General features: G+C 36.8%; 1 protein-coding gene across 1 annotated transcript in view; it reads right to left on the bottom strand.

Annotated features, from left to right (window-relative positions):
- LOC100371688 (F-box/WD repeat-containing protein 8-like) overlaps positions 1 to 13,096 on the bottom strand; it is a 99,279-nt gene that overhangs the window by 85,474 nt on the left and 709 nt on the right. Inside the window, exons 2-4 of the mRNA XM_006822999.3 lie at positions 11,741 to 11,845; positions 10,353 to 10,517; positions 4,590 to 4,678 (exon numbers count right to left, since the gene is read on the bottom strand). Coding sequence (XP_006823062.2) covers positions 4,590 to 4,678; positions 10,353 to 10,517; positions 11,741 to 11,845 — 359 coding nt within the window. The remainder of the gene's footprint in view (positions 1 to 4,589; positions 4,679 to 10,352; positions 10,518 to 11,740; positions 11,846 to 13,096) is intronic.

Raw genomic sequence — 13,096 nt, 5'->3', positions numbered from 1 at the left:
ACAAGTACATATATGTTCAACATTTCACATTTATTAATTAAGGTAGCGAGAAGGGAAATTTTCACTTTTTTCTTGATTTTTCACAAATTGATAAAACGGTTACTTTAGACCTTGATACATCACCCCAGGTTTACAAAAGATCGAAATTGCGAAATAACGTTGCTCAGATTAGTGTTTTAAAACACTAGCAGAAAAGATTACAACTGGCGTTTCGTGGATATTTGCATAATGTTTATCTTTGAAAGGGTTTAAATGATAACATCTTATCTGTATACTCTGTTGTTGACGATTCTGATATAACGGGTGATAAGCTTCCAGTTGCAAACAATGCGTGTTTATCTAACGTCCATTGTCAGCATTATTGTCAGTCGAGACTTCGACCGAGAAACATGGTCATACAGTACTCATTTCGCCCAACCTTCCGCTTTTACATCGACCGCTTAACGCTTAATTTTCGACCACGCGGTCTTGTCCGACCGGAAACCGACCGCATTTTAATCACGTTTTTTTTTCGCTCGCTGGCTCGCTCATTGAAAACATTGACCGCTCGCCCAAACACTGATCACTGGCACATGGGTGGTCGAAATGGTGGTTTTGATAGTAAAGTGTGAACATACAACTAGTATTAACTATTATTACATTCTGAACGACACTTCAAATCTAATAGTTGTATTACACTTGTATCGTGAAAGCAACTGAACTGGGACCTCTTGTTACGTGTTTTGGGCGCTTGTTCTAGATGTAATATTTTTTTTTAATGAGACAGTTACGTGAAAAAAGCCTAGGTAACTCCTTTTGAGAGAGCAGAGAAACGAGGAAATGTTAGTGAATAATTCCAAAAATAACGATACCGAATCCACATCGGTCCACGTCTGGTAAAATTTGACATTGAATTTTTAAAATTAAGTCACGATCATTGAACGAGTTCGGTCTATACCGTATACGTACCATAAAAGTGTTCCCACAACAAATATTTTCGACTAAAAACGGCCATATGCCCTGAAAGAATCGAACAGAGCTTGACATGTATGAATAATTTATTGGGCTTAAAAGAAAAACGTGTCAAATTTAGTTATAGCCATAACTTTTTTAGCGCGGAAGTTGCCAACAACTGTAAACAAAAATCGTGAATTTCATAGATTCGAATAAAATAAAGCAAGCGATTGATAAGGATGATTATTAATATTTTCCCTGATGCTCTTCGAATTTTTATTTTTTTTATTTCAAGGTAAGAAATGGCTAGTTCAAGTTGCATTGTCTTCAATGCGGTTGTTTCACCGCGAACAACTCTAGCTCTGTTTTTGCATGGTTTAGTTTTGCGATGTAAAATAAAATATATATTAAAATAATAATACTTGTTTAATTATTTGGGGTTTCAGCCCACAAATTACGGACATGATCCCCATGAATTACGGTCAATGTTTGTCTTCTCTCGGCTGATTGTCACGGTGTTGATCGACGCTCTTCCTAAACTCAGCCTGAGTATGGAGAAACCAACGGGGATCGACATTCCAAACAAACAATCGAAATTATCAACGAAAGACGAGATTTTTCTAGATATTTACAAACATACTGTCATGACAAACATATGTAAAATTCACAAATACACAAAGAGGTGTAATATTAGGTTTTATTTTAGGCTTAGAAATATTTTCTTTCACTCAGCCCATGCATGTAACAGCCATTTAGATTTACGGTCCTTCAGCATCGGGGGAAACAACAATAGTTATATAAAACACATTGCAAAGACTCAACAATCGGGAAAGAAACCTCAGACAACCATGTCGTACTTGTGTTGAAATACATTTTGTATTTCACGTCAGAATATTGTTTAAAATAAAATATTCAGTCCAGGCCAAATCAAGGTCAAAGGGTCAGGTTGCGTGCATATAATTATAGATAGTTAAAACAAAAAGTATTTGAACTTTTGTCAGCTGTTCAACATCTATAAAAAACAGAAAGACAATTATAAGACAATGTGAACCTCGGAAATTATTCTGTTAGTCCGAATTTTAAATGCGCGCGAGCGAGCAGGTGGGCGGTGATATTTCAGGGTTTGCGTGGTCGAAAATAAAGCGGAAATTGTCCGGTCGAATTCAACAAGCGGTCGCAAAAGCGAGAGAAAAGGGTGATTGGAAAGCGGAAGCGGGCGGGAGGTTGTGCGAAAGGAGTACTGTAACTTTGCACAACTTTCTTTTAAATCGTTTTATTTTCCAAGTCAATATTCTATTTTACTAATACATTTTTTTTTTCTAACGCAATGGGGAAGAAAAGAAAGAAAGCGTTGACAGACGAGGCAAAGAAAAATCTGCCACTCAGTGTCGCACTCTGACACAGCAATTTTTTTCAAACATCGGCCATTTTGTTTCACCATGAAAACCGTTTTATTAGATGTCTTATCAGAGACACTTGTTTGTAAACTGTCAGCGTGTATAGTGGGACAGTAATGTTTGTCAGAGGATTATCCTTCGTTGTTCGTTTGCATAACAATGGAAAACCCGAACGTTCCTGAGTACGGACTCAAATGCCAGCAGTTTTCTTCATTTTTCACGCTCGAGCTTGAAATTATTCATTATCTGACACTCTTTATGAGTTCTATGATATCAGTGGTTAATATGTTTGGCCATTTTTAGTGTATATTTATAATAATGCAGCAAATCTACAGTGTTTTATTAACCAAAACTGTTTTTCGCGTTTTTCTCGAGTTGAAGTTTTGATCGAGTACGACTCATTGGGACCGCCGCCAAATCAAGTGCGTTCGGACTAGGACATTCAAACTCGCAGTTATCGTTCAAAAGATAATGATGGTGTGAAATTCGTCTGGGTTTTTAAAGAAAATGCTTTGTCACAAAATAATAGTCTGTTAAAGGTGCCAAGTATGAAATAATTTAAGGACAAAAAAACAAACCTGCATAGAAATCGGAATAATAGCTCTTTTGATTATCGGAGACGCATTTCAATGGGCTTGATTACGGACAATGCATGACGTAAATTTCACCAGGAAATTCCGCAGTGTGCTCTCGCAATCGCGTACTTAGTCATTTTTACAAGGTTCGCCATTTTTGATGTCACGTGATAATTATGTAAACAATGACTGTCCAGTTTGTGCGAACTTGTACCTCTATACTTAGTCTTTTGATATATATAACCTAAATTACTGTTCTCAACGAGACAACAGACAGAGAATGTTTTATTTAAAAACGTCACAAAACCCTTCTCGCTACCTTAATGCTTTCAAATGCATTCTTTTAAGTTTGATTTGAAATAACACAAAACATCCTGGCAAACGAAAACATTTCCTCTATCTACCATGTGTGGCTCACTTTATTAGCACATTAAAGCACACAAAAAATGTGTGAAGCACAAGTTTCAAAAGATGAAAATCAAAACCAATTTTTCTTCGATTTAAGTTGGTATGAGGTTGAAAATTGTAAAATTTCATTGAAATCCAATTAACAGTTATTGAAATATGGATGGAAACACACACATATTGTATTTGCTTAATGTACTTCTATAAATTGCTTGTAGAATTCCAGCAGAACAGACATTTTGACTCACAAACTATTAGAGATGCACTTTTAATACACCAAATATGGTACACACACATACATACCGTACATACCGTACATACATAAATACATACATGCATGCATAAACAGACTGAACTCAATACACAACACATTCAATTAACATGAATTACAATTTAGACTGAAACAAAAAAAAAACAAATTGATGAGCACATGTTAGCTATTACAGATGGCCTTTGTGCCAACTTTGAACAAAACTGATCTTGATATGTCTACATTGCACAAGCGCAGATGTGAACAGTAATCAAATTAACACTCCCAATATTTAAAATACAAAAGAGACTGAACAAGCGGACTATTATATTTACTCCGGTAGAAGCGTATCTCAAACAGAAGAGCACATACATCAAAATATGTGTTTCTTATATTGGATCATATTACTTAATTTTACCATAAACATACTGCTGTTATTTACGCAAGTACATTATCTGCTGATAGAGCAAATATGGTATTGCAAGGGTGATCAGAGAAGTAAGTTTCTTTTTTAGAAGGGTGAAACTACATGGAGAAAATTACAACCATATGTTTGGTGTATGGCATTTGTATATAGATAATAACATTGCAGTGTCTGGATTGTTAATCAAAGCTGCAAGTGCAGGAGTATAGACTTACATAGATATAACTGAATGACTCATCATGGACAGTACTGGTGGCTGACACCAGATAAGCTTGTCTAATTCCAGTGTAGATCTCGGGTGATTAACAGGCTTTACAAGAATAGACACTGTGACAACCTGTTGGTTTGAACAACAGTTCCCAATCCCTACTTTGTTTATAAGTCTCATTCACTGTTTGATAACATCAATACTAATTTTTCACAATAATAATTTCATACATATTTACATACAATTTCTCATTAAGTTTTATTACATTCAACAAACAATATGGTGATTACTTCTCAATTGGTTATAAAAAATGTGAGAGCGTAATTGATACAACACGATATGATCTTTATTTCACCTACTACTCAGGTCATTTTAATAGAACTATGAATCACCTTACCCTGCTATAATGGCGTCTTGATAAGACTGCGCCGATGTCAATATTCCTCCTCTGACATACTCCAGGGTACTCATGCATCCAATACGACCCTTTGAAAATAATACCATAAATATAGTTCATCTGTGTTTTTAGAAGCCATGTGTGGAGCAGCAATTGTGATCACTCTTTTCAAAACAACAGACATAACTTTTGGGGTCCATTTATTTTTTTCTTACTATTGTTTTGTGTTCTTGAAATTTACATTTCACTCCACCAATTATGACAATTTGTTGCGCCATTAAGACGGCTATTTCTATAGAAAAAGTAAATAGTTTCCATGACCCTTGACCTCAACCTAAGCAAGTAAGTGTCACTTCCACTTTGGAAGTATAATATCTCTTTCAAAGCGAAGTAGTGGTCAACACCTAAATGTACGAGGAAATTGAGTCCCAAGCAGTGATAACAATGCACACTGAAAATGCAAAGGCTCATGGGTAGATGCTTGTTTGTAAACAATGACATGCTATGGACATTTGCTTCATGGGCAGGTGATGTCTCCTCACTTCAAATAACATTAAATGTTTTCTTGTTTCTGAAAATGTAATTGTTCTGGAATTGTTCCATCATATGCTCAGTGATGCATTAGGGAAAAAATCACATGTTTCCAGGAACCAAGTAACAGAATCTTGGATAGCCAGACAGGATTTTGATTTTATATTTTTTTTCAATGGACTACCTTCTAATACTGTGTAATAGGTTATTTCTCTCACAATCATGCATTTAATACAGACTTGAAATTAAGAGAGAATGACCCTCAATTAATTATTCATTAAAATAGTAATTTCCTTACAGTCATATTCTTGACACATTTAAATAAAGAAAGTAAATAAAAAAATCATTTCTATGGAGAAAACATGGCTAATTTGCGTAAAAATGAAAAAAAAAAGATCAATTATAGCTTACAAATATGTTTGGTTTCCCCAAAAAGGGGTAGGTAGGGTGTAGGGTCATTGCAAACACAATAATTTTTTTTCCTTGGCATTATGGTTAATCAGCAAATGCTGAAGGACATGTTTTTGGCCTTTCTAAAAATAAACAATGATGTCATCAAGCAAGACGCACCTACTGTTGCGCACCTACTGTTGCGGTCAAACTGAAGAAAGTAATTATAATTAATTTAATTACTAGCAGAGCAGGCGATAACAATAGTGACAACACACCTACTATTCATAATGTAATAGGTCTAACACTTGATACCTCACTTACTGTGATTTCAATAAATTGAAACACTAGTCTACTGTGAAACTAATTCTCTATCTCCCAAAGGGAGTATGACTATTCTGGCCAATTGTGTATTGTTTTGATAGAAACCTGATACTTTGCGTTAACTTCCACTTTAACTGACAAACTCATACACAACTGGATCAGGTTACACTTGCCTACTCAAATATAACTGGGCCAAGTACACAACAGATAACAACCGATATGGAGTGGCTTGCTGACAACCTAAGTACAATTACATAGTACAGAGGCACAGTCATGAACAATTGGATAGGCTTGTAGGCACACATAGTAATCTATGGTGTGTCTTGCTGAGCACATTCATGAACAATTGGACAGCACACACACACAGTTATTGACAACTGAGGCGTTGTTCTGTGCATTTAAAAAAACTGGCATGGAGTATTATTTATTGAGTCCTATTTGGTCTGGTTTTCAGAAATATCTAATTACCTAAAAATACACTGATTAGTAGGTATATATATATAATATTCACACTGCACTGATTCATTAGTCCTGCAAAATAAAGCATACATGGTCAGTTTACAATTGCATAAATATCACCCTACCCAACACCACCCACCACCCTTGGGCCCATCCTAACAAAAAGTTCCAGCACTAATTTCTAAGCTGTCTTCTTCTTGGTCTTCCCACTCTTGGTCTTTCTTGATTTCTAGGATCTCTGCCATCCCACCTTAGTCTGGCTTCTGCCTGATCCTCTTCATTATACTGGGTCTCTTTGTACACAGTTGACTTCCCTGTAGAAATATGGTGATAGGGCAGGAAGCAGTCCCTGCAAAGGTGAATACTGCATCGGTTGCACTTGTAGCTGCTCAGGTGGTAGCCTCCACTCCTTGTCTTTCTATTTAGTTTGATACACAGCCTACAACAATGTCCACGTCCTGCCTCACGCACCAGTGTGTGCCCCTTGTAGCTGTCAATTGATGGCTGTGCAGTGACAAGCTCTTTCTTACGTGAAGAGAAACCACCAACCAGAGCTATACCAATCTTTAATTGATAAGATTTGTGTGTCAGATTGGCATTGGTTATGGTTTGATAAATTATCCAACTGTTGGTCAAGGCAGTGTCCAACAAATAGAAAAATACATATTTCCACCACTTGTGGGTTTGGCGTTGTGAGGTGTAATATGCCCTCAACTGGTTTGCTCTGTCTACACCACCCATAAACTGGTTATAATTTTCTATAACCTCAGGTGCTGGCACTGTGTAGGTCACTCTTTTATGCGATTCTTTGTTTTTTACATATCTTACAAGTCTCTCTCCCCTGGTCCTGAAACCTTCCTTGCATGTTGTCAGAGCAGTGAATAATTTTGAGTCTTTCCATACGACTACAACCAAGTCTCCTTTCTGTCTTGAGACAAATTGACCCCTCTCAAGCCGTTTTATCCTTTTACTGTCAGGATTCTTATCACTTGCCTTTAGACAAGTTGGCATTCCCTTCCTGGTTGGCCGAGTACTGCCAATAAGGAATGTGTGATGATTGTTTAGCAGAGTCATTGCCAAGTCAGGACTAGTGTAAAAACTGTCTGTATATAAAATATGATTGAACCCTTGTACATGGCTGATCATATCAACACACAGATCATGGGTTTTTCTATCCCCTTTTCTATCAGTAATGGCAGATACTGTCATGAATCTGATACAGCTTATGTAATTAGAGACTGCATCTGCAAGTACATAAACTTTAAATCCCTTGGATCTTGGTTTGCTATGAATAAATACGGTTGGGATACCTGCTTTACTCCCCTTATAACCTATGATAGCTTCATCTATTACTATCTCTTGGTGGAGATTATAAGAATTTTGGGAAGACTCCATAATTTTGTTTAGGACTGGAAGTACTTTATACATTGGTTCCCGACTTTTCTCAATTCTACGTCTGTCAGGATCACTAATATTTGCTGGATCTTTGTCAGCATCATTGCAGTGAAAATACTGAAGTATTTTTTGAAATCGATTTCTACTCATTGTTCCTGCTATAAATTCATTCCTAAGAGCAGTCTGGTTAGACCAGTAGTCCCCAATTTCCATCTTTGGATCAACACCCATCAAGATAAGGATTCCAAGAAATGCTCTAATTTCATCATCTTTGACTTCATGCCAAAATTTATCTCTCTTGCGTTTTCTGAGCTGGCTCCATTGAGCATATTTGTTTGTCTCACGGCGCAGTTTTTTAATCAGATATGTAGGAAAAATGGTATGAAATGCTTCCAGGACACTTGCATTCTCATCCAAAGGAACATTGGGGCCAGGTGGGTCACCTGTAAATTCCATTGAACCAGTGTGACGTTTCAGGTGTGATGACCACCCTTCATCATCCTCACTTTCAGAACTGTCATCAGAACCAAGGTGCATGTATTCAGTTGGCTCCTCATACCTGTGGCCTCTTTTCCATGTGTCTTCAATTCTTCTGACATTTACATTTTGTCTTATTCTCCTACGTGATCTCAAGGTAAGCCCTTCATGCGGGTCTTCATCTGACACTACATCTTCCCCAGAAGATGATGGGAAAGAATGATCACTACTGACTTCCATATCTTCCCCTGACTCCAGGCAATCATCTGACAGGTCATTTTCTTCACTGACAGCAATCACCCTATCATGTCTCTCATCATTGGTCTGTTCATTGCTTCTCTCATCTCCCCCAATACTGGCCATGTCCTGTGGTGGTTCATTGCCAACTACTGCCATGTCCTGTAGTGGTTCATTGCCAACTACTGCCATGTCCTGTGGTGGTTCATTGCTAACTACTGCCATGTCGTGTGGTGGTTCATTGCCAATTACTGCCATGTCCTGTGGTGGTTCACTGCCACCTTCACTAGTGCCAACTACTGCCACGTACTGGGGTGGTTCACTGTTACCTTCACTCGTGTCAACTACTGCCATGTCTTGCGGTGGTTCATTGCCAACTACTGCCATGTCCTGGGGTGGTTCACTGCCAGTGCCACCTTCACTAATGCCAATTACTGCCATGTCCTGAGGTGGTTCACTGCCACCTTCACTCGTGTCAACTACTGCCATGTCCTGGGGTGGTTTACTGCCACCTTCACTAGTGCCAACTACTGCCATGTCCTGTAGTGGTTCATTGCCAACTACTGCCATGTCCTGTGGTGGTTCACTGCCAACTACTGCCATGTCCTGCAATGGTTCAATTTCCTGTGGTGTAGATGTACCACTAAAAGGAGTGGCTCTACCACTATCTGTATATCTTAAATGTACCCTGTCTTGCAGTGGGTCACTGTCACTGACATCCATTGCCATGTCCTGCGGGGGTTCACTGGCATGTTCAGGATTGCGAACCACTGGCATTTCTTCTGGTGGTTCACTAGGTGTAGATTCACCACTAGAAGGGGTGGTTCTATCTGTAAATTGTAACCTGCTGCCTCTCCTTGTCCTGCCACCAGAATTCATTATACGTGACTCCTCATTGCTGAGTTGCAAGGCAGCCACCTCTCTAAGTGACATTTCCAGCTCCTCACACACTTATGCAAAAAAAGAGAAAAACTTGTCAGTATAAAGTATTTAGCCCAAGGTCAATTTTGTGTATCAAAAATACATCAACCATATGGGATTCAATATACTTTAACTACATGCCAGTTATTTCCCCATGCATCAGAAACACAGCCAATTGTGACTAAATGTTCCTATTAGCCCAGGCTAACTATGTCATGAATAGTTAGAAGCATTGCCAGTTACATCTACATTTGTTTAAAACACTACCCAATTGTACCTCAGTGGGCCCAGTACAATGTCTAGTTGCTACTCACTGTTTTTATCCATAGTGCCAATTGTGTTTCAATGTACCTTCAAATCAGGCCAGTTGTATACTTGTGTGTATACATATACTGCCAATTGTGTTCTAATGTGTTGCCTTCCATCCGTATCCATAGTGCAGTTGTTTCTCAATGTGCATGCAAGGCAGGCCAATTGTGTTCTAATGTGTTCAAAACACTGGCCAATTATTTCCTAGTATGTCCACTGATATAGCCAACTGTTACTTACTGTTCTTATCCATAGTGCAATTGAGTCCTATTGTGCCTGCAAAATTACTGAAAACCATGTAAAGGACTGCAAAAATTCTGCCGATTTTCCCACTTTTTGAAGACGATGTGAAGTATGCCACTGTAGATTTAACTGCCTATTTATAGCTCTTCACACGCACTAGCAGTAGTACTCAAGGCCGACCTGATATGTGATACCAGGCCAGATCAAGTTTCACATTTTTCAGACACAGTGAAAAACATCTGGGGCTTATACCCTAGCATAGAAAAGAGCACTGAAACACAGTTGGCTAAAAAAGGGTAACACATAATTTTTTTTCTGACATGACAATTGAAGCACATTTGGGAGGTTCAGGACTAACTACCGGTATGTAAATTACTGTCTGAAATCATGTGACCATGAAAGGATTTCATGACTGCCGCATGACAGGACAGAATACCTAATCAATACAAATGTCACTTGAAGGTTATCTCTACTTACCTTCCAATTTGATCTAAGACTCTTATCTTCGGTGATGCATTCTCGGACAGCCTCTTTCCAAGATGACTTTTCCCCAGCATGAATATTCATGAGATACCCCAAACGATGACAGATCCTACACCACAGTATGTCATCATCAGCCAAACTTCTCCAGCTGACACTAACCTTTTAAAAACAAAAAAAAACATATTAGTAACACATGCGTTTACATGGATTTTTGAAGGTGAGCTTTTAATAGAGCAAATACGGTAATCTCAAATATAGAATATGGTTTGAACAATTTCCACTGGCAGTTCACATATAAAATAGAGCAATTCAATGTCCGGTCATTTGGCACAAAACAAAGTATTTTTATTTTATTTCGAAATGGATAATTTTTTGTGAATCTGAAAAAATTATTTTGTAAATCTGGAAAATTATGCAATCTGATTAAAATAAGATCCTGGTTGGCTTATTTTTTTTTTTTTATAATTACTATAATTATTATTATTTATTTTAATTATCTTTTGACGTTACAATTATTTTGCTGTAAGAATGGTTTTGTTCGTGAAAGCCACAGGGAAGATTAAGCCAACCAGGACCTTATTTTAATCAGAAGAAAATTTCAAGCAATTAGTGGAAATCTATAAAACAAGAACTGGAATCATGCGCGCACACACATACAGGAATGAATAAATTCAGTTAAATTCAATTCAATTCAAGTAGAATTTAATTCAACTCAATTTAATTACAATTTAATTAAACCAATTTAAAATCTTATATAAGAATACAATTGAATTACAGTTTAATATAACCTATTTTGGTATTAGGATTATCATGAAGGGTTAGGTAGGCATATTGTATATCAGCCTAAACCAGGTTCAAAATTCCACTTTCTGCTTTATATACAGACAACCTCATTCAGAGGAAAATTGATCTATCACATCAACAAATAATATCACATTGGGTGTTCCACATTTAAAATGAACAGTTAAACAGGTGTGACTCGCCTGTCAAGTTTGACTAATATTGGTCCATTATTGCCATGGCAACAGCCAGAAAACAGATTTTTTGAATTCATGCACACCAAATGAATCTCCTCTTAGAAATCTGGGAGTAAAAACCTTGGACGTGTCTCATTCTATTCAGCTTGAGTGTGGGCTCAAAATTACATGTTGTTTTATTTAAATTTTAGTTTTTTCTGAGAAAGTTGACCTTGAAGTTGGGTAACTTTTGGCCAGTAACAGCTTTTAACTTTTCTGTGATTTCTTGGGGGGGGGGGGGGGGCTATAGGCCAATATTGATCGAACGTGACAGGCAGGTCATACCTAGTTAGGTGGGAAAATTAAGTATAGTGAAGACATTAACAGATGATTTATCGCTTGACTTGAAAGAAGTATTTTACTAACCTGTGCACAACTCAATAGATCTGACATCTCAAAATGTTCAAATATTTTCATTGCTAATTCTCGAGGTAATGCAATATCAAAGAAAGGAATTTCATTGATTTCATTCTGTGAACAAAAATAAAATATTCATTATTACTTTCAAAATTGATAAAAATTGCAGATATTGCAGAATGTGTGAATGATTTGATTTTTCATTTGTGTTTGGTTTTTGTTATACTTCCAGAGAGAAATATGCTGTTGAGATACAATGCATCCTTACTTCATCAAAAATCACCATTACCTATAAAGTACACAGCACATAATTTAATGTGGAAGCACCTAAAAAATATCATGCAAAGTTTTGACGTATCTATGACACTTTGACGAGTTTTTTTTTACATTTGATTTCAAGCATAGCGCAGTAAACGGAAAAACTAATGATACTGAATTTTCTCAGCTATATGATTTTACAATTATTTCAAATAACCCATAGATGTGGTTTAAGATTTCATTATGATAGTTTATAATTGTCTGAGCAATCACAACAATGATTGATTGGATATAATACGAGAATGTGCTTTTTCGCTCAAATTTGTATTTAAAAAAAAAAATAACTGAAACTACATCCATGGTCAAAATTTTTCAAATTCATCACATAGCATCACTTTAGTCGTCATGGTTTTACTTGATTTTTTGTCATGTTCTAAATTTTCCTTTCATATGATAATAAACATTATTATACATCGAGCACTAAAACCAACAGAATGTAGAAAGCTGTATGTGCATTTGTTATCAAAACATATCTGCACTCATTCCAATTTGTTAATTGATAAACTACACTGCGTACAATAAATGCGCTCCAAAGTATTGATGTCACGTTCAAAAACTTTTTGTTTACATACTACAAAGAAGCGCTATAGTGCATGATGGGAAAAGAATCTTATCACTGCGCTCAAAAGTTCGCACAGCGCAAAACACTTTATAGGTGTAAATTTTTTTTTAAATGATTACTACAAGGAGAAAAAAGGTGAATAACAATACGAATCATGCGAATACTGCAAGGTATTCACTCAAACAGTACGAGATTACATTGACCTCTGCTATACGTTGGTCAATGTGATTGCTGAACTGCATTATTGTAGTTATGTTAGACATGACTAAAGTGATTGGACAATGTAACACCAATAAACATTTTGAACATGAAGGAGCTCTCATGGTCTATTCTATCTTCAGTACTAAGCAGCTATAAGCAATAACCACAGTCCCTTTGTGCATTAGCCAATCACATGGTACAAACAAAATAACGAACGCTTTTTGAAACACTGCAGCTGCATAGTAATGCAGCAATTGCTGGAAATGTTGTTATATTAGCATGGA

This window comes from Saccoglossus kowalevskii, chromosome 16 (assembly GCF_978046115.1).
Source record: "Saccoglossus kowalevskii chromosome 16, keSacKowa6.1, whole genome shotgun sequence".
NCBI lineage: Eukaryota > Metazoa > Hemichordata > Enteropneusta > Harrimaniidae > Saccoglossus > Saccoglossus kowalevskii.
The sequence above is the reverse complement of the archived record's forward strand: the minus strand, read 5'-3'. Positions and strand labels throughout refer to the sequence as shown.